This window comes from Fomitopsis serialis, assembly GCF_022376445.1.
Source record: "Fomitopsis serialis strain Sig1Antser10 chromosome Unknown B0H18scaffold_365, whole genome shotgun sequence".
Classification (NCBI taxonomy): domain Eukaryota; kingdom Fungi; phylum Basidiomycota; class Agaricomycetes; order Polyporales; family Fomitopsidaceae; genus Fomitopsis; species Fomitopsis serialis.
This window is the reverse complement of record NW_025955325.1, coordinates 13,872-33,453: the sequence shown is the minus strand read 5'-3', so window position 1 is coordinate 33,453 and position 19,582 is coordinate 13,872. Positions and strand designations below refer to the sequence as shown.

At 55.0% G+C, this 19,582-nt stretch overlaps 9 protein-coding genes across 9 annotated transcripts; 4 read left to right on the top strand and 5 right to left on the bottom strand.

Annotated features, from left to right (window-relative positions):
• Window positions 1-2,065: 2,065 nt before the first annotated feature.
• Window positions 2,066-4,152, bottom strand: B0H18DRAFT_1218497 (uncharacterized protein; the record flags this gene model as incomplete). Its single annotated transcript, XM_048036705.1, has 12 exons — window positions 3,893-4,152; window positions 3,568-3,686; window positions 3,444-3,505; window positions 3,292-3,389; window positions 3,103-3,204; window positions 2,837-2,981; window positions 2,749-2,764; window positions 2,651-2,699; window positions 2,571-2,602; window positions 2,356-2,513; window positions 2,213-2,289; window positions 2,066-2,158 (listed from the first exon to the last, which is right to left on the bottom strand). Exons 1-12 carry the CDS (start codon window positions 4,016-4,018, stop codon window positions 2,066-2,068), a joined length of 1,077 nt encoding a protein of 358 aa, XP_047884820.1. The 5' UTR covers window positions 4,019-4,152.
• Window positions 4,124-6,319, bottom strand: B0H18DRAFT_1064545 (uncharacterized protein). The gene is given in 11 exon segments (XM_048031159.1): window positions 4,124-4,810; window positions 4,872-4,903; window positions 4,962-5,010; window positions 5,059-5,074; window positions 5,137-5,280; window positions 5,389-5,390; window positions 5,403-5,497; window positions 5,573-5,670; window positions 5,727-5,788; window positions 5,842-6,110; window positions 6,177-6,319. 10 exon segments carry the CDS (start codon window positions 6,000-6,002, stop codon window positions 4,576-4,578), a joined length of 894 nt encoding a protein of 297 aa, XP_047884819.1. The 5' UTR covers window positions 6,003-6,110; window positions 6,177-6,319; the 3' UTR covers window positions 4,124-4,575.
• Window positions 6,320-7,371: 1,052 nt separating this feature from the next.
• On the bottom strand, window positions 7,372-9,440 carry B0H18DRAFT_1129102 (uncharacterized protein; the record flags this gene model as incomplete). Its single annotated transcript, XM_048035391.1, has 11 exons — window positions 7,372-7,948; window positions 8,022-8,253; window positions 8,322-8,453; window positions 8,553-8,612; window positions 8,809-8,882; window positions 8,947-8,975; window positions 9,028-9,066; window positions 9,122-9,136; window positions 9,192-9,211; window positions 9,266-9,298; window positions 9,356-9,440. 11 exons carry the CDS (start codon window positions 9,438-9,440, stop codon window positions 7,372-7,374), a joined length of 1,296 nt encoding a protein of 431 aa, XP_047884818.1.
• A 2,455-nt stretch (window positions 9,441-11,895) lies between these two features.
• B0H18DRAFT_1064491 (mannose-6-phosphate isomerase) lies at window positions 11,896-13,723 on the bottom strand. Its single transcript, XM_048031158.1, has 4 exons — window positions 13,378-13,723; window positions 13,070-13,325; window positions 12,541-12,996; window positions 11,896-12,488 (listed from the first exon to the last, which is right to left on the bottom strand). Exons 1-4 carry the CDS (start codon window positions 13,522-13,524, stop codon window positions 12,067-12,069), a joined length of 1,281 nt encoding a protein of 426 aa, XP_047884817.1. The 5' UTR covers window positions 13,525-13,723; the 3' UTR covers window positions 11,896-12,066.
• A 100-nt stretch (window positions 13,724-13,823) lies between these two features.
• Window positions 13,824-15,776, top strand: B0H18DRAFT_1110345 (uncharacterized protein). The gene is made up of 5 exons (XM_048032767.1): window positions 13,824-13,980; window positions 14,038-14,384; window positions 14,438-14,585; window positions 14,644-15,337; window positions 15,393-15,776. Exons 2-5 carry the CDS (start codon window positions 14,060-14,062, stop codon window positions 15,669-15,671), a joined length of 1,446 nt encoding a protein of 481 aa, XP_047884816.1. The 5' UTR covers window positions 13,824-13,980; window positions 14,038-14,059; the 3' UTR covers window positions 15,672-15,776.
• Window positions 15,777-15,955: 179 nt separating this feature from the next.
• B0H18DRAFT_893532 (uncharacterized protein) lies at window positions 15,956-16,573 on the bottom strand (the record flags this gene model as incomplete). Its single annotated transcript, XM_048041373.1, has 1 exon — window positions 15,956-16,573. A coding segment is annotated over one exon (618 nt), but the record flags the coding sequence as incomplete, so codon positions are not given.
• Window positions 16,574-16,991: 418 nt separating this feature from the next.
• On the top strand, window positions 16,992-17,507 carry B0H18DRAFT_893524 (uncharacterized protein; the record flags this gene model as incomplete). Its single annotated transcript, XM_048041371.1, has 1 exon — window positions 16,992-17,507. A coding segment is annotated over one exon (516 nt), but the record flags the coding sequence as incomplete, so codon positions are not given.
• Window positions 17,508-17,576: 69 nt separating this feature from the next.
• On the top strand, window positions 17,577-17,729 carry B0H18DRAFT_893529 (uncharacterized protein; the record flags this gene model as incomplete). Its single annotated transcript, XM_048041372.1, has 1 exon — window positions 17,577-17,729. A coding segment is annotated over one exon (153 nt), but the record flags the coding sequence as incomplete, so codon positions are not given.
• A 274-nt stretch (window positions 17,730-18,003) lies between these two features.
• Window positions 18,004-19,280, top strand: B0H18DRAFT_1129098 (uncharacterized protein; the record flags this gene model as incomplete). The annotated part of the gene is made up of 4 exons (XM_048035390.1): window positions 18,004-18,190; window positions 18,245-18,633; window positions 18,682-19,177; window positions 19,219-19,280. The coding sequence occupies 4 exons, from the start codon at window positions 18,004-18,006 to the stop codon at window positions 19,278-19,280; spliced, it is 1,134 nt and encodes a 377-aa protein (XP_047884812.1).
• Between the last annotated feature and the right edge of the window lie 302 nt (window positions 19,281-19,582).

Genomic DNA, 19,582 nt, shown 5'->3' with positions numbered 1-19,582 from the left:
GAGCATTCGGAGTATGATGAGTATTTGGTGGGAAATTCCTGTCCACATAAACCTTGATTATAGGTCGGAGATCAAGAGGGACCACATCGCGCTACTCCGAGTCGTGGATGGTCATGATAGAGTGTATCGCACTTCTTACATTCTCCGGCTGTTCTGCAGATTGAACAATAACAGCGAGAGACATTACACAGCCCCGGGACATCTGGTAGTCGATTCATACGACATCCAGGCCTGTCATCGATTCATCAGCAGAGGACAACACGAAGGTGAGAGACAGTAGTACCTACGGGCACTACTTTCGAGGATACGCCAGGACGCATGGCTGATACTTGCTACGGCTGATCCGCTCGACCAGAATATGTCGCCAGCATTGAATAGCTTTGGGGCAGAGACAAAGGTCATAATTGCAAGGACGATTGCAAGAGGACTCGGACGACGGACGACGAGTGACAAGTCGGACGACGTGCTGAAAGCGCTTAGCGCACAACACCGTGACGTAGATTGGAACACGTGATTGTGGCGAGAGCCTATAGAATTTTAGACAAATGTTTTTAGAAACGACAGAACTTATGGTTTGACTTACTATATCGGGTCAGGATCTCGGCCACCCTAGGTAGTCGGTCACTCGAGTCTCATCCAATTACCACCTACTCTACAGCCATGAGATAAATTGTATCATGATTCTATACATTTCTTTACTACCTGTACAAACTTTCAAGCCAATACACCAAGATTCGGGTGCAGGAAAAATCATCTCGTCCGATGATACCCATTTTTGGTAAGCAGTGGCTTGGGATCCCGAACCCCTCGCCCATGACTGGGTACCTCACTCGGCTTCTGGCGCATTGCGGCCTAGAAATAATCAGAATCATATACTTGAATATATCTTCAAGGATTACAGTCCATGCAGATGGGCCTCTTCAATGTAGTGAGCTATTTCCAAGGGTGTGGCCGACTTCCTAGTCTGTGTGGCTCACCCTACTCTCAACAAGAAATTTGTGTACTGAGCTCCACTCAATGATGCTGAATTTTTTCTATTATTTTTCTCGTATTCCTGAGGTGTTCTAGCATACCTCTGAACAAGGATCTAGGGCATTACGGCCCATACACAGTTAGGAGGGCTTGTCGAGTGCTAAGGTGGCCGAGATCCCGGCCCGATATAGTATGTACTTACCTACTGGTCGACCTTGGCATCCGCAATAGCACTACTCGAGCACTACTACGCAGTACTGTCTGAACTGTCGGTGACAATATCCAAGATGCAACCCACTCTATACAGCGCATACCGAAAAATCAGTCATGGGACGTGTTGTACTAATGTGGTGCAGTGGTCGCCGTTCACGTTCACTGGGTGAGTCCGGGTACGACGTGTAAGGATGTAATAGATCGACTCGGACAGGCCGTATTTATGACAGCAGATGAGACTGCTCCTTGGAGGAGAAGACCACGAAGGCGGCAGTCTCGTAGAAGGCGGTATGCGTGTGTAGCAACAGGAGTGCTATGCTACTGTGCGAGTGCCTGAGTGGCTAGTACGTCCATGTCTAGTCCATGTCGTCAGCATCGGGCCGAGCTGGCGGACACTGTCACTTACATCACAATGGGACACGTTGACGTCGCAGGACAGAAGGTGAAAGCCTATGTCTGTGTCACAGCTGGATTTCTGACTGGGAGGCCTTCGGGCGCGTCAGGAACTTGCGACTTATGACCCGATATCGTCAGTGTTCGATACGAAAGGAAACAAAAATAGTAGGTCTCTATGCTGTGCATTTGTCTGTTACTAGTGTGAGCAACCTCACGCAGTTGGAGTCGATGAAGCAGGACATTATGCGGTGCGATGCAGCAATCGATCAATTCGTTCGTCTATTAGCTACGTCACCATCGAGTTGAAGATGGGATAACTCGCCATAAATCACGCACCGCAGTCAAACACAGAGCGATCTCAAGCGCATACAAGGCAGTCAATGTGCTGAAGCGAGGCCAGTCCGTGATCCGGGACAAGATTCTTTTCGAGCCCTTTTATTGTCCCCAGAATTAGCGCATATTATAGTACTACTATAGCCATGAATTAAGGTACAGTAAACCCGGCGGGCGACAGTCTGGCTCTGGCAAGAGCCATTGTGAAGCTGCCGTACGGTATGCTCTCTGCTGGAGGATTGTACTACCTGCGGCGTGTCATTTCTATGCTACCTGTAACATCTTCCTCATGACGTACGACACTGCTTCCTACGTACGACACACATGTACCATGTTCGGTCGCGTCGTCTTCGACAAAAACCATCGTGTCGAGATCTGAGTCGGTTCATCAGTGTGGGCTCGAACGAGCAGGGACTACGCCTTAGATCATGAGAAACGTACGTGTCACGGCAGCAAATGCGAAGGTCAGTGTCTGTGAAGCCGATTCCCTAGCCGTGGTGGTGCCCTCGGAGTCGTCCTGCGAGTCTAGACTTGTGCTGGGCGCGGCAGCGTAAGTGCGGAGGTTCAGTATGAACCGAGACACAGATACGGCTGCTATGCTGTGGTATGGGTATGTCTAAGTGATTTCGTGCACACATAATGAGCCGAGCACATACGGAGCAATGAAGGTGTTGATATAGTCCTTCGCCTAGTGACTTCGTAAGCGTCGCTTCGTACAGAGACAGATGCTCCATACCGCGGCAAGATATAGGATGATTTCGAGCGCATTAAAGGTGGTCAACATCCTGGACTATCGTCGTTACGTGCTTCGAGAGAGATGCGACAAACACGCACACAAAGTATATACAACCTGTCGTCAAACAGCGTTGTACATTGCCAGTTCATTGAGCTAGCGCAACATAACGACTACAGGATGACGCACCGTCTCTGAGCAGTATCTGCGCAAATGACCGTTTCGTGAACATCTTTCGTGAGTATATGAACGATCGGGGGCTTATGCGATAAATGGTGACGAAGAGGACGATGAGGTCGGATATGATACTAGACACGCGGCATATGATGAGTGCTGCAAGTCAGACGTTCAAGCAGTTACTAGGCAAGATCAGCATTCACTCTCACCCCTGCAATTGTAAAAGGAAGATCACTCAGTTCGACTCGGCGCAGACATGAGAATAATGACGGTACCTACTTCCGTTGAAATCCCTGGCTCAGGGTAGTATTTTCTTGACACAGATCCCGATTCCCCACTGGCAGAGAGATAACATCGAAGGATAGTGTGGCTCCGATGTACTGATAGGCATGTACGTTGGTTAGGAGCAGCCCCGACTCGGGACGGGCGGCGACAGCTTGCGAGGACAGAGAGTCGCTAGGACTCACCACGTCTGGTACCCATGGTGCCATCCCCAACACGAATGTCAATACCGACAGTGCCCAGCTTCGTTTCGTGAGAGCGTATACTCTCAGCCCGGAGACGACTTTAGATTAGATGAACGGTGAGCGATTGAATATTGGAAGCCTGGAGGACGTACCCGCCCACATCATGTATGAGAGCAGGCTGAAGACCACGTTAACTATTGAAGCACCTTTGCAGCTGATGTCCATAAGCAGCGCGATTGGCAGAGAACACGCACAATCAGTGCATAGAGTGCTTACCTCCCATACGAGTAGTGTTGAAACTGCGCGGCGTACGCAAACACGAGCCCCAGGGTTATGACACGGTTGAAAACGAAGATGGCGGAGACACCATTTGCGTTTTTCCAGATGAGTTCCATCTCTCGATCAATCGTCAGGATGTAATCATAGAGCAACATAGCTGGCATTCTGACGTTTCAGTGAACTGCGAACATTGATCAAAGCAATGTTGTGTTGGACTGACCAGCACTAGCAAAATTGCACAAGGCGACTCGATATCTGCATAGCGATCCTTAGCGATCGCGCGTGCCTAGTACTGCCATCAGTGAGTAGAGTAGGTACTCACTGCGAAAACATGACAGGCGTGATGTCTTCCGGCGTCATGGTCGACGGCTTTTCCCTCGTTTGACAGTCGTTTGACAGAGAAGTTGGCAGTTGGACGAGCGAACACTGAACGGTTCCTGGAGAACATCGCGCAGCTTCTCAACCTACTCAATTATGTACCCCGGCAGAGCCGTTGATCATGATGCCTCTCGAAGCACGTGTAGCGCTCGCCGGAAGCACTACGGTCGTCATAGGCCGTACAGCATCAATGGTGCCAAGGCGGTCCCTGGCCTATAGCAGTGCAGCGCGCAGAGCTGATTGGGGACTATCGTTCACGGCGCATCATGGCGCATCTGGCGCACCGGTGGCGATTCGGAGAGCACCGGATGCAATGAGTTGATCATGCACCATGTCTTCTACGCGGACGATCTTGGAGAACCTGGCAGAACTACCGGGTTCAAGTTGCTCACCTCGACCGTCGGCGCTGTTCCAGTCATTGGTAATGGGGTAGGTACAGCAGTCCGCTCGGACTAAGTATGCTAGCCAGATAGTCGCACATACATACACGGACACAAAGGTTTCGATCTTTACCTTACCGAGGCTCCATTTCGAAGCTCTCTGTTAGCGAATTGTCGTCCCAAAGCACGCTGTCACCCGCGCTCGACATGCGTCTGGCTTGTTCAGCCGTGTCCCCTTCGAAAGGTATCACTGTGTCGGGGTCTGCCAGCATGACGTCGTCAGTATTGCTTCCAAGCCCAGTGGCTGGCGGGATCCGGGACACGCACATGATGCGACCGGGGTAAATGCGAGCGTCAATGTCTGCGACGTTGAGTGCTCGGTCGAGCTCAGGGTGTGAGCCTGCGAGTCTAGAACCATGACAGGCGTGCTAGCGCATGCGCGGAGGTTCAACATGAAGCGAGAGACAAAGACGGTCGATACGCTGTTTGATAGGCCGGGTGAGCAGATCCGTGCGGATGCAGTGGACGAGGCTCGATACATACGGCGCGATGAAGTAGTTGATGAAGTCGTCGGTCTGTCAAGCTCGTCAGCATCGGGTTTAAGGTGGGTTTGACTCGCCCGGAACGACGCACCGCGGTCAGGTACAGAGCGATTTCTAGCGCATTGAGGGTAGTCAGCGTCCTGAAACAAGGTCAGTCCATTGTCTGTGCCATCATACCGGAGACATACGCAAAGTATAAAATCCCTGCGATGCAGTTGTTGTCCAATGTTAGCGTGTCAACAAGCCGGCGACTACATGCAGCCTACCGTCTCTGAGTAATATCCGTGTGAATGACTTTCTGGACCACATCATTCGCGAAAACACGAGCGAACGGGGTAGTATGTGATACATAGTCACGCCCAGGACTAAGAGGTCTGAGACTATACTGCATCCGCGGCAGATGATGAGTGCTGTCGATCGGGTGATCAGGCTATGGTGGAAGGTAAGACCAGTAAACAATCGCACATCTGTTATCGTGGCAGTCAAATCAGTTGAACTCGCTGGTGCACATAGGTCCTATGACTGTACGTACTTCCGATAAAATCCTCGGTTGACATTGGTGTCCTCTTGACATAAGGTTTCATTCCCCAGAGGGATGATGCGGTAGGATATTGTGGTGCCGACGTACTGAATGGACATGCACATTCAGTGATCAGCATGAGGTACGTGGCATGGCGACCGAACGACGGTGGCGGCACTCACCAGGTCAACTGCCAACGGGGCTATCCCTAACACGAAAGTCACCGTCGACAGCCACCAGTTTCTCTTCGTGAGAGCGTATACTCTGAGAGCGGAGACAACTGCGATGTGCGGTGAGCCCATGACGTCTTCGCTGACACTCGACTTGGAAGCCTACCCGCCCAAATAGCGTATGAGAGCAGAATGATTACCTCAGAGAGTATCGTCAAGCCTTTGCAGCTATATCTCGTGAGCAACACGGGTGGGGCACGTGAACGCTGTAGACTGCTTACCTCTCGTACGTATAGTGGTGAAGCTGCCCCGTAGCAGACTCGCATATGAGCCCTAGAGTTACGATGCGGTTCAAACCGAAGATAATGGAGGCACCGTTTGGCTTCTTCCAAATAAGATCCGCTTCTTGATCAATCGTCAGGATGTAGTCGTACAGTAGCATAGCTTGACAGGGACGTGTCCAGATCAATCGCTGTCAATCCTTCGAACGGCTAGCCAAACTCGGTCAGACTTACATGTGCTGGCAAGATTGCATAAGGTGTCTCTATACCTACAAAGACAGGTGTAGTCGTCGTCAGCGACAGTACGGGCAATGCTGTGATAGATAGACACTCACTGGGAATAGATGATAGACGTGTACTCATCCGCCGACATCGTGCCAGACATCTTCAATTGGATGCCAACAGCAGGCGATCAGGACGCAGTAGTAGTGTGCGGATCACTGGAATCGCTCAGTTGTGTACTCAGACGGACAAGGTTTAGGTCAAGAGAAGCGGTATGTAGGACATCATGACTCCGGGCTTATATACTCATGAGGTTGCAGTCAGTAGTGCAGAGACTCCTGGCATCGCGGCATACCCCATGGCCACAGCCAAACATGCGTGCTTCGAAGCGCTGCACCGAGAGCGCCGATCAACGTCATACACGATCTTCTAGTCACCTTCTGACAGTCGGCGGTATGCACACCGCACAGCAAATCAATGCCAGCAATACTACTGGAAGTAGGCTAGCATGCACCGCCATAATTAAACATGAGCGGGCAACCATTCGCAAGTTGCAGCCTTACATGGAGTACAGGGCCGAAGGACTGCCAGTTGGATGGGCGCTGTAAGCGATAGTAAGCAGTTGTTAAGTTCCCAGCGAACGCGCAGAGAACGCTGATCGGTGCTCACTCGAAATTCAATATTGTGTCTCCAAGTTATAGACCGTCGAGGCTACCGAGTTGGGTACTTATGTCAAAGCCGTCGTGGGTGCCTGTACAGTTAGGCTGCGAGGCATGAGGCGATACTTTCGGCGAGGTGTCAGGTCTTCGTCGGCGCATCTAGATCACTGCCTGTCAACGCACGCGGGAGGACGTAAGGAATGGACGGTACTTGATTAGGCAACACAACTTCCGTATACGACTCGCGTCCTGCTCAATGACGACACTCGAACCTCCCATCGGCGTCTTCACTCTTCGCTCTTCACATCTGCACGCTTCCAGAGACGTTTCTGGAGTTGAGTGCGCGTATAAAGGCTACCCTTCCCACCCACGAGGTACCCTTTGCGCCCTCGTCCCCCAACCCCCATCTTGTGGTTCCACCACCGTGGCCGCGCATACATGGCGGGAAGACTTCGCCAACGATGTCACTGGCATCAGTGACTCGCTTTACTTGCCTCGCCCACCCAAGCGCACGCGCTACCTGCGACTTGAAGCTTGGAAGACCCTACGCAATCCTGTGCAAGCTCATAATTTCAACAGCGAGTACATCCACATATCACATACCGACACCGGTCACAGAAGTACAACAATGTCCCTCGGCCACAACCCGTCATATAGTGGCCAACCCGACGCCTTCCCGTTCCGCATGACTTTCTTCGCCGATGCCCTCTCGCTTCCCCCGACCTGCCCGTAGGCCCTCCGCCCACCGGGCTCCCAGGCCATATCCCCGCTCGCGCGTGCTCCGCATTCGCCGCAGCTCCCGCATCTGTATCGCGTCCAGCCTTTCGCCGCCCTCGACCTCCGCCGTGACTGGCGAGCGAGTCGGCGTTGTATCGCTCATGATGTGTCGTCTAGAGGACTGCCCGTCGTACCCACTCCCGCCATACCCATAGTCAAGATCCCCTTCCTCATTCTCGTACGCGCCCTCCTCCCAGTCCTCGACGGAGTCGTAGGGACGTTGTAGAATCGCACGAGGTGAGGAGACGTACTCAGGCGTCATGTAAGACTCTGATGTTGAATCAGATGATGAGCCAGAGCGCTCGCGGCGTACCATCCCGCGCGCATTTAAGCACAGCCGGTTCGCCAGCACGCAAGCGAACGCGACCGAAAAGCCTATGGGGATCTCGATCTCTGTCGCAGTGCCAACGACGAAGACGATTGTGTTCGCGAGGTACGTGGCAAACATCCTGCAGAGACAACGGCGAGTCAGCACTTGGAAGCACAGTGTATGCGCACCAGCTCCGAAGATTCCGCACTCACACGACGAAATACCAGACGCTGTCCCTTATGAGGGCCACCACAAGCCTGCGCCCATTCTGGAAGAGCGTTGCGCCGGCGCGCGTGTGGTGCATGTGAACGAAACGGCTTACCGCGAGCGCGCAGAGAACGCACTCGGAGATGAGCATGGGAATCCAGAACGCATATGCAGATGCAGAAAGGCCCGACGCCGCACAATACGGTGTGGGGTGCGTTGGGAAGGGATGTGCCGTCGCTGTGACCAGAGAAGTGTTTGGAAACTCAACAAGATGAAGCGAAGAGATCGACCATGCACGGACGCACCAGTTATTTTTGCGAGAAGGCTTCCCATTATACCCGCGCTAGCTGCAAAAGCGACGAGCGACGTGCAGGCCATGAAGACGAGCGCGCGCTTGTTGAGGAAGTAAAGGGCATAGAGCCGAAGGAGTAGAATGACTGTAAGACAGGTGAGCGTCACGTTGGCGAAGACACAAGAGCCGGGAAGGCCAGCGGCACAAGTACGAGGTGCACAGATGGGGGGAAGGAGACACATACGCTCGGCGATGATGAACGAGGTAACGCCCGTCCAACCTTGCCATCTGTACCAGTTGAGGCCTGCGTGCTGCGTCAGCTGATTCTTCTGCGTAGGCTTCCGTCAAGATATGTACAACTGCAAAGCGATTAGCAAAGATTCACTGCCGGGTCTATGATAGGACCTACAACTGTATGTCTTGGTGAGCAACGATGATCAAGGTGACCAGTGTTCAAAACGACTCACTGAATCACTAAGATAATCGCTGAAGAGGGCTACAGGAAAGGACCATCGTGACCATCAGCGACGGGTTTTCATGACGGATAGGCGCGTTCCCACCGAAATTGTTGAAGCTGTTAGACCAGTTAAGATTTGGTGAGTGACACCGAGGAACGGAGGGCAATAAGGGGCGCTTACATGACTGTAAGGAGCGTGTAGTACCGGTTCTACGGATGCGATATGTGAGGGACGGACGAGACGGCGGGGAAAAAGACTGACAAACAAGAACAGCCATTTCCCAATGGACCATGGTGCGGTCTACGATATTCATGAATCTCACTGATATTTGATTGGGGGCATAACTGAAGCGCACCCAAATCAAGTTGTACTAGCATGGCATTCTTGAGCATCCGCTACCGCAACATGCACTCGACTTCACTCACCTCCTGGTCGAGTGTCAATACTGCAGCCAAGAAAATCAGCATTGGCAACTAGAACAGATGAGCTGGTCACGCACAGTGGTCGAAAATAATGATAGTACTCGACGCCACTGTTCACATCCCACAGGTGAGCAGATCCTGTCAGCTGCTGCGCAGCATGCACTGACATTCTGAGTACCGAATCGTCTGCACATCCGAGAGGAACTCGCTCAGGAGGCTGTCTCCCGTTTTGAGCTTGCCGTCCGGCGACATGGTCGTCGCCGTCGCAAGGTGCGCGTGTCGTGTGCGTCGCGGAGAGAAGAAGTGGAAGAAGAGCGCAGACAAGTCTCGCGGACACAACAATAACCCACGTCCAAGCTAACCCATCCACGCCGGCGTCGCAAGTGCAGGGAAGACCGGGGGAAAAAAGGGAGGGCAGCCGCGTCTGCTGCCCCGCCGAATATAGCGCGGCGAAGAGGAAGATTGACGACGATGTCAAATAAGGCTGCGAAGGCGACCGCCCGCGCGCCGGCCCAATGGGCTGGGGACAGCTCACAATACCGCGCGTCATCTGCCCGGTGGCGAGGCCCAGAGTGGAGGTGGGTCGTACACAGCGCCTTCAAGCGCCCATTTTGTCGTCTTCTTTTTCACCGCTGATTGCCTGATCAGGAAGTTTTGCGGCCCCCGGAGCCAGACACGCCGATAGGTTCCAGTGTAGCGGTACTTGGGCGGTACCGATGCGAGCTGCGCGAGACAGCCGTACCGGCAAGGCTCCCCATCTTGTGCTCAGGCTGGCTGTCGTGAACGGTCAGCGGCGTGTATAACATGAAGAAGCTTTCGAGCGGTGGTCCTGGAAAACCTTCCCGAGAAATGCTGTCTGGGCCAGGCAAAATCTCGCGCCCATGGATCGATATTCGCACACCAAGCGCGTCTCGGAGGGGATTACATATCCTCCTGGGCAGTCCTGGATCGCGAAGAGACGGTCGGGGCGACGGAACCTTCTCTGCATGACAACAAACGACATAAGCAATTGCCGACGGCGTTGTCATCGCAGGGGGTACTTCCGCAACGACGATCGGGGGCGTGGCCGAATGGCCTATTCTCAGCCGCACGAACCTATGGAGATATGTAAGTACCGCAGACGGCGTTCCACGGCCAGTCCGCAACCAGTCCGACAAGAGAACATGCCCAAATGTTCCTCCGGTTCGCGGCACGATCGGTGTCTTCGTGATGAGGATGTCAGCGGGAAATTGTGGTCCCAGCGACAGCGCTGACTGTTCCCTTGAATCCGCGGACTGAAGGCATACAACCACGACACTACAAATGCCATGTAGTCGCGGGATCGGAGACTGTACGAAAAGGCATCCACAGGACATATCCAATCCATATACAGCTGATCGAAGCAAGTTGCAGTAGTCCAACAGCAATCACGACGAGCGGGCCTTCGTCCCTAAAACCGATGGTCCTCGATATTGTGTTGGCAGAAATTTGAACTTGGCGACTTCCCAGCGTTATTCAGTTCCCAGTTCGCGATGCATCTCACGGGCAAATTCGGTGGGGTTTGAAACCGATGATAATAGATGTCGACTCGGACGGCACCTGCAAACAAGGGACTTCAGTCCTCCCTCGACAGAAGAAGCGAAGCTAGAATATCGAAGTAGCTGCCTGACAACCATGTCAGGCCAAACTCGTCTTTGCTTCCGCAGAATCAAGAACTGCAGATACGAACTCCGGGAGTTATGCGCCCCGTTCGTGGACATGTACGTCAAGAGGCAAGTTAAGCCGCTTAATCGACAACTTGGAACTCCGCGTCTGCGGGTGAACATTGATAGCTGCCAGCAAATATTAGCACGAACACTACCCAGAAGAATGACTCACTGGACTCTGTATACTGTTCGGCGTGCCCCAGTATCCTGGACTACATAACGCCGGCGGTCGAGGGTTAATGAAGCAGGTCCCGGACCTTGAGGAATCGATGCTCTGGTCGCCGGGCGATCAGGTACCCAGGGCACAGTGTTGATATTGCTCCTGCATCTGTTGGAAACTTCGCAAACACGGATAGAACAGTTAGCATGCGAGACAGACCGTGGGGAGCAGACACACGATGGGTCGCGATATGGTGAATCTTGTCCTAGACGAGCCCGGCGCGACGGAGACAAATCGGAACGACATGGGCGGACTAGACGTCCCTTAATATGGCGTATGCACCTCAAATCTGTTTCCGACAGACGGTCAGTGACGTACTACCTGTGTAGTAGGTCCGTGCTTACCACCGCTCCCAAATCTGGTATCCATATGGCATACCTCGGCGAAGCGACTCTGTGCGCTGGTCAGTCCCTGTCGCGAACTGCACTTAGTGGATCTTCAAAGGGTATGTATGTGTCGGCTTCCAACGGACAGTTCAGAAGGTTCCGGGGCATGGATGATGGGGATAATCCTCAAAATCGGTTCTGCGCGCCACAGGGCGGCGGTCCGCGAGGAACATTTCAAGTTCTCACGCCACAAGCCCTGTACCTCGCCAGGCCACTGGGCAAGGCACCGTGGCACGAGGTTCCTGTGGTTGCGCCGTGGCATCCACAAGGCAACCTTCAGACATCTCACGGTCGCTCCTCGACTTACAGCCATATGTGCAAAGTCTTGCAGGCTAGACGAGCCGCTGCGTGCGATCAGCAGACTCAGAGTACGCGAGTAACCTCAGGCTCCTTCTCCGAGTACTCACATCGAGTTCGCCACTGGGCTTCCAGTTCAACTTTTGATTCGAGATTTCGTGATGTAAACAACGGCGGCAGGGACATTCACCGCTCTCGCGCATTCACATGTTATCTCATCCCATGTCTAGTTATACACGAACCATTTGTCTTCTTTCCCGTCCGTTTGCGTCCCGACATCAGGTCCTCTTTCAACTCGCCTCCACAAAAGCGCGGTAAATGGCCAGCTGGCCATCCCCGCTCGCCAGTAGCTTCACACCAGTCCCAGCCCCGATGAAGAGGACATCGCCTTCAGCAACAACCAGTTTCTCCCCCGCCCACTCCAGTGCGCCCTTGCCCTCTGTCACGATAGCGATGCTTGGTCCCTCGATTGGCGGGTGCACCTCCGTCTCGCCGCTCGGGATCAGCACCTGGAGGACGCTGAATTCGGGGATGGGTGGGTTGTAGAGCGCCGTGTGTGCCGCGGAGTCGAAGGCGGCGGGCTTGACCATGTGCCGGCTGGCGTCGCCCGCGCCGTACGTGAGTCCGGAGACGAGGTTCGGGATGTCGCGCAGCTTGGGTGTGAGCCCCGCGCGGATCACGTTGTCCGAGGTCGCCATGCACTCCATGATATCTGCGTGCCGCGTCAGTGCTTATTGAGAGAGTTCGTGAGAGGCGATGCTCACCGCCCGACACGTATGCGTGCGGCTCGCCCGCGGCGAGGAAGATCGCCTCGCCCGGCTGCATCTTCACGTAGTTGAGTATGAACGCGCAGAACACGCCGATGTCGCCCGGGAACTGGCTGTTGAGACGCAGGACGAGGTCCTTGACGCCTGCCTCGTCCGCGTTTGCGCCGCTTGCTTCGTACCGCTTCACGAGGTCCGCCAGGCTAGCCTTGAAAGCGGCCTCATCCGCAGTCATCAGAGCGGAGAAGAGGTCCTTCAGCACTGTCTTCGCCTCGGGGCTGGTTGGGTCGGCAGAGGACGCGGCAGCGAGAAACTTCGTGGTGATGGTCTCCGGGATGAGCGCGGCGAACTCGGGCGTCGACGTGAGGTAGGTAGCGATCTGTGACAGCGGGAGGAAACCACACATCGCGGTGAACGGCGTGAGGGCAAGCGCCATCTCAGGCTTGTGGTTCGCATCTGCGGGACGTGCTCGCGTCTCAGCGGGATGTGTTTCCCCGACGGGGACTAGTAGCAGAATCGCACGACGCGCCTTTGTAGACGTTCGGCTTCTCCTTGTGCAGCGCCTCCGCCGTCTTCTTGTCCGGGTGCGTCTGTATGCTGAGCGCTTTCTCGATCGCGAGCACCTTGAAGAGGAAGGGCAGGTTGCCCTCTTCCGCACCTGCGTCGCGGAATCGCGAGACAACCTTCGGGCCCATGAGCTCCGGATGTGCGGCGAGGTGTTCCGCGAGCGTAATATCCGCGCCTGCTAGTCGCGAGGGTCCGTTTGGATGAGTACCCATCCACAGCTACGTAACTTGTCAGCGATGGAGAGTTCTGACATGCCCTGCGCAGAAATACCTCAGCGTACGGAGCTTTCTCGTCGAGCGAGAACCCGGGTATCTTCGCTGCTGCCGCATATTGCGCTACTTTGGAGGAGAGCCCAATCTTCCCCCAGTCGTACTTCTGCGTCGTAGGCACAATCTTGAACACTGGTAAGTGCGACATCGTGAACAACCAGAAGTCGAGAAGGATGGACAACCGACGCGATAGCTGTTGGCCGTGCTGATATATGGCTGATTTATACCTGGGAACCACGAAAGTGTTTTGCGTCGCGGACGGCCCGGAGAACCTGCGGAGAACCGTCGAATGGAGTGACGCACTGGGATCGATCGTAGATCGTACGATGCTGGAGTCGAACGTGCCGTCGTGCCAGTATTTAGGGATTTAAATGAAATGAATACCACGCGGTAAGTATATGTCCTCGCAATAATGAACGTGGGAGACTCCTTGTGGTAAGTACGTACGTACGCCACCAGGTTCTTAGGAGGCAACTTATTCCACTTATTACCTCGACCCAGGCTCTGTCTCCGCTCTTGTCTAACGGGAACGCGACAAGGAAAAATCAGGATATTCTCTCTGCCAAGACTGTACGAAGGCTGAGTACAAGGAAGTCCGTTTGCAGTGAGATAATGTTTAATCTGTATGCGAACCGTGCGACTGACAGATTGCTCGCCCCAGGAAGAAGCATTTCTTCGCGGAAATGTCGATGCATTTGTCTGGTCAGATTCCTCCAGAAATCTGGCAGATAGTTCTCAGATATCTTCCGCAGTCCACGACACGAGAATGCCTTTTTGTCTCCAGAGGTTTTCACGACCTCGCCGCTCGCTCGCTCTTCTCGACACTCCGTATTCAGTTCGGATCCTGGCAGTTCATCTACGGTGTCCCTATCACTGTACCCATACGGAGTAGCGGGCAGCGGTCGTGCGCCGCACTGCTACGCATCATCACTGATCCCGTCTTCGCCTCTTATGTCAAACATCTCTACATACTCGCATTCGCAACCAATGATGCGATATTCGAGTTATGTAAGCGAGTATCGTTCCTTGCATTGCTAGCGGTGCTCATAGTCCGAGGAAAGGCTGTCTTACGAAAGCCATCAGCGCTTTACACAATCTGCGCACCTTCGTGTGGTACACTAACACCACCATCACAACCATGATCCCAGACACCGAGCTCCTGGAGACACTGGCGTCGACATGCACCAACCTTCGCGAATACGACCTGCCGTGAGTGTCAACATTCTTCTAAACGTATATTGCTTGTCACGATTATTACTATTCTCAGGATTCAGTCTTTGGATGCGCTGCACGCTCTCAAGCAATTGGCAGCAACGAACATTGCCCTATATGACGCTCAGCGACAACCCTGGGATGTCGACCCACAGGCGTACGACACGTATCGTTCGCGCTTCGCATTGCTCCTTGAGGCCCGCAGAGGATCATTGGCTAGGCTCACCGCCCCTAGCCAGGCGATTTCGGAGTGTCCGATACATATCCTGCAGGAGTTGAGTGATCTGACGATCGACGACGCCTGCCATCTCGGCAACATCACCCTCCTTTTTCATCACTGCCACGAGCGGCTCGAGTCCCTGCAAATTGTCCTCTACTGCCCGGGTGATTCAACGGATCTCTTTGCTGCTCTAGCGGCAAACCCCAACGCGCTTCCTCACCTCACGCACCTGAAGCTCTATTCGCCTTCCGCGAATGAAATGGAGCGGAGGGCGTTTGGGGGCTTTATTCAGACGAAGAAGAAACTACGGTGTCTGGACTACAATGATGAACAAAGCACCATCGATGACTTATCTCTTGTCATGCAGTCACTACCGGACTTGGAAGTGCTAGGCATTCATCTCGCATTCCATGTCAACGGAGAGGCCCAGCTCTGCGCTTTGAAGCGTGCAATCCCTGGAAGCTTAACAGCGTTACGTCTCTGGCTTGACTACAGCGACTTGGACCAACACTGCTCGTGGATTGATCTGGTACGCACTACCTCATCGCTGTCTCATCCAGTGTGATACTCATGGTCTTCTCCAGTGGACAGGCCTCCCGAAGCTCGTCTTCACCCACATCGACGACAACAAGCATCATCCGATCGTGGAAACGCTCGAGCTCGCAACCGCGTGCACGTCTCTTAGGCTCGTAGGCCATGGTCCGTGCTTCCGCGAGGTAGAGCGTATGAACGACGGAGTTACGCTCAGCAACCCTTGGTCTCAGACTAAAGTCGAGTTCCGGACGGCCGCTGACTTTGGCAGTCGAGACTGGGAGTGGCTGATGCGGGACTATATACCGCCCGAACACGTTCGTCGGATTTGAAGTGTGATGAGTATGGTGTTGACATATGGAACAGCGTCGCTGAGGGACATGATAATGTGTGTTCGAGGTATCACAGCATACAAATTGTCGAGTAGTACTTCGAAGACTACGAAAATGTTTTTTTTTTTTTTTTTTTTTTTTTTTTTTGGAGGGCCGTTACGGACGTCCGCAGGTGACTATTGGTCATCCCGGATCATCCAGCTTGCGTATGAGTTTCCCCATAAGCGCCAAACCAGGGTGAAAAATGCCATTTACGCACGATTTAACAATCAGTGTGGGGCTCATCAGTCCGGCTCGAGGTCGACTCGTAGTGCCGGTGTCCTACCCACTAAAAAACCCGTGTATTTCGTCCAGTCGTCCGGGAAAGCCGCTTCATCTTGCAGCACTCCGTTCCATGTCGCGTGGACTAAGTCCCGTGTCAGCGCAGAGTTCCCATACTTCTTCTTCGCAGACTCAACGTCCAGCGCCAGCCGGTTGTTGAGAGCGTATTGTAGCTTAAATACAACCAGTGTTGTGTGGTGTTCCCAGTTCTCATCGTCGGCATGACCGATCACTCGCTCACACCGTAGTTTCCAGATGAGGTGGACTGCCTCAGATATAAGTATTCGCCAGAGTCTCGTTGCTCCCTGGCGCAGGCGGCCTTTATCGTCCTTCCATTCTTTCAGGCCTAGGGCGAGGACGTCCACAAGGGAGAGGTCCGTCCATTGGGCACGTTTCTTCGCCCATACGGCACAAACCAGGTCCCATATCATGGCCTGGCCGGTCGCCAGACATTCAAAAAGTATGTGTTGTACGGATTCTACTGCTCCACAGCGCTGACATTGTGCCCGTTCTTCATATCCGTGAATCTTCATCCAGTACGGACCAACTTTCAGTCCGTTATGCGTGACCTTCCACAGGAAAAGAGCCTACTGAGTAAGATTTGACGTTTCGAACGGTAGACCCGGAGTGAGATTCGGCCGTCTAAGACGGTGCGGCCGGCGCCGGCCGGAGGGGTCCGGGTCAACGTTGCAGACGGTAGCGTACCAACGTTCCGGCCGCAGGGCAGGCCGGCCGGATACGTCTCGTCCCCAACGTTCCGGCCGGCCCTCCACCCTGCCCCTGCGTCCCCCAGCGGTGCACCCGGAGCATCCCATCCCCCGTTCCAACGTGCCGGCCGGAGGGCTGTCCGGCCGGGCACCTCTCATCCACAACGTTCCGGCCGGCCTGCACCCTGCCCCTGCGTCCCCCAGCGGTGCACCCGGAGCATCCCATCCCCCGTTCCAACGTGCCGGCCGGAGGGCTGTCCGGCCGGGCACCTCTCATCCACAACGTTCCGGCCGGCCTGCACCCTGCCCATGTGTCCCCCAGCGGTGCACCCGGAGCACCCCATCCCCCGTTCCAACGTGCCGGCCGGAGGGCTGTCCGGCCGGGCACCTCTCGTCTCCAACGTTTCGGCCGGCCTGCACCCTGCCCCTGCGTCCCCCAGCGGTGCACCCGGAGCATCCCATCCCCCGTTCCAACGTGCCGGCCGGAGGGCTGTCCGGCCGGGCACCTCTCATCCACAACGTTCCGGCCGGCCTGCACCCTGCCCCTGCGTCCCCCAGCGGTGCACCCGGAGCATCCCATCCCCCGTTCCAACGTGCCGGCCGGAGGGCTGTCCGGCCGGGCACCTCTCATCCACAACGTTCCGGCCGGCCTGCACCCTGCCCATGTGTCCCCCAGCGGTGCACCCGGAGCACCCCATCCCCCGTTCCAACGTGCCGGCCGGAGGGCTGTCCGGCCGGGCACCTCTCATCCACAACGTTCCGGCCGGCCTGCACCCTGCCCATGTGTCCCCCAGCGGTGCACCCGTAGCACCCCATCCCCCGTTCCAACGTGCCGGCCGGAGGGCTGTCCGGCCGGGCACCTCTCATCCACAACGTTCCGGCCGGCCTGCACCCTGCCCATGTGTCCCCCAGCGGTGCACCCGTAGCACCCCATCCCCCGTTCCAACGTGCCGGCCGGAGGGCTGTCCGGCCGGGCACCTCTCGTCTCCAACGCTCCGGCCGGCCTTGTACAGCACCGGCTTACCGCTAGAATTGAGCCCTGGATCAGGCAAGCCAAAGGAACGTCGGCTGGTTGGACGATGCGTCAACAAATGGATGGCAGATGATAATATTATCTCCCATCAATGTTGATAAGTAGTGATCATGCAGCGGGTCAGCCATCCTTTCGAGTCCTTATCTGGGCCATGAGGAAGCCACATGCTATACACAAGGTAACCATGAGGCCGCTTTTTTTCAGGGACGTGCATCCGGCGTTGTCTGGGGACTTGCGACGTCGCTCATACGACTCTGCATCAATCCCCACCATGGTCACAGTATCCCAAGTGCACAACCAGTACTGCTCGTATCTGGAGGCATTGTACCTCTACTTCCTCTCGGTGCCGGCATCGCGCCCCGGCGCCGCTCCGCTTCCCGGACTGCTCCTCGACGTCTATCTGGTTCGCCAGGCCAGGCGTGCAGCGCAGATGCTGGCCGACGCGTACAGGAATCGCCGTGAGCACTCATCAATCGTTCGCCTACATGCTCATCCACTCATTCACCAGGCAGGGACTGTACAGTGGGATGCGTCGACTCATCCATGCACTGTACCGGACGATGATGAATTGGCCGCAGTGCAATACGAGGACTGCCAGGATCCGCTTACCATCGCTGACAATCAGGGCCGGGTGCTGATGTGGCACCTTCCCGGCGTGATCACGGAGGTCTTCCAGGTACGCCAGAATACATATGTCCACCGCCAACTGTCTATGACCGAGTACAAGAGAGCGATATGGCACGCCACAATCGGTCTCAATCCACTTCTCTCCCACAATCGCCCCAAGGCGAGTGCAAGCTGGAGGGAAAATATCGAGAATTTCCGGGAGCCGCAGGAGGGGGACGACCTTAAGCCGGCGTGTGTCGCGTTTTCGCCGGGGTGGTTCTGGCTCGGACACGCTGTACGTCTCCGGATAGACTTCCCGAATTGTTCGCTCAAAGTTTAGCAGGGCGCCAACGACGTCCCACTGGTCTCTCGCTTGCTCACCGATCCGAACACCGGCCCCGCCGGTCACATGTGGTTAGACCAGATGGCCCATCCGCATATCATCATATCCGGCATGCTGCGCATCATGCATCCGGATTTGTATGACGCCGGTCGTGCCTCTATTGAAGCTCTGCGAAGCGACCCGGACCGGGCCAGCATTGTAGATTTATGGCACAACCCGTTCAATGCCCTTTCGGTAATCACAAACCGAGCGAGCCCGGTTCATCGGGACATGCTGTCTCCGAAGGAGTGGTACGACATCCTGATGACGATTGGTGGCGATCCGAGCAGTACATCAAGTTTCCGACTTTGGGTCTCCGACTTCCTTACAAAACCGGAACGGTCACCGCATTCTCGGGCACTCGCCTCCCCCACGATGTTCCACAGGCGTCGGCGGAGCGGATATGTGTGGCATACTTTATGCGACGCAATGTACATCGCTGGCTGGGATGCCGGACGTGAGTTGGCGGAACACTTGGGAGTGAAGGTACTACGAAAGCGGGATATGTGTTGGGCTGGGGGGGAAATGGGTTTTCTCGTTTGGGCACTCGTAGTGTTTAGGGTTACAGGACCAGTACTCAACCACGAGTCCAAGTTACAAATGTGTGCACTTCACTAGCCCCCGACATACACATCGTTGACGGGCCGAGACTGAGTTTCTTCGGGCCGGGAACACCGCGTATCATCTCAGCGAAATGTGCAAGTCTTCATTGTAAGCAAGCAGTGGGAGGAATACATGAATGGAACTTGGGTGAAACGACACAAATTCTACACTACTCATTCACCAGCCTGAGTGACCCGGAAATGAGACGCCACTGCCGGGGCCCTTGGAGTCATCCCGCGCTGCCAGGCTTCCCACTCTG

Coding starts and splice junctions, on each gene's coding strand:
- B0H18DRAFT_1064545 (XM_048031159.1), bottom strand. CDS start 6,002: ATGCTACTGTACGACTACATCCTGACGATTGATCAAGAAGCGGATCTT. Junction 4,904..4,961: donor TCGCTCTGTACCTGACCGCG/GTGCGTCGTTCC, acceptor CGAGCTTGACAG/ACCGACGACTTCATCAACTA. Junction 4,811..4,871: donor ATCAACTACTTCATCGCGCC/GTATGTATCGAG, acceptor CCTATCAAACAG/CGTATCGACCGTCTTTGTCT.
- B0H18DRAFT_1064491 (XM_048031158.1), bottom strand. CDS start 13,524: ATGTCGCACTTACCAGTGTTCAAGATTGTGCCTACGACGCAGAAGTAC. Junction 12,997..13,069: donor GAAGCCGAACGTCTACAAAG/GCGCGTCGTGCG, acceptor CACGTCCCGCAG/ATGCGAACCACAAGCCTGAG. Junction 12,489..12,540: donor GCACGCATACGTGTCGGGCG/GTGAGCATCGCC, acceptor CGCGGCACGCAG/ATATCATGGAGTGCATGGCG.
- B0H18DRAFT_1110345 (XM_048032767.1), top strand. CDS start 14,060: ATGTCGATGCATTTGTCTGGTCAGATTCCTCCAGAAATCTGGCAGATA. Junction 14,385..14,437: donor TGATGCGATATTCGAGTTAT/GTAAGCGAGTAT, acceptor GTCCGAGGAAAG/GCTGTCTTACGAAAGCCATC. Junction 15,338..15,392: donor ACTGCTCGTGGATTGATCTG/GTACGCACTACC, acceptor GGTCTTCTCCAG/TGGACAGGCCTCCCGAAGCT.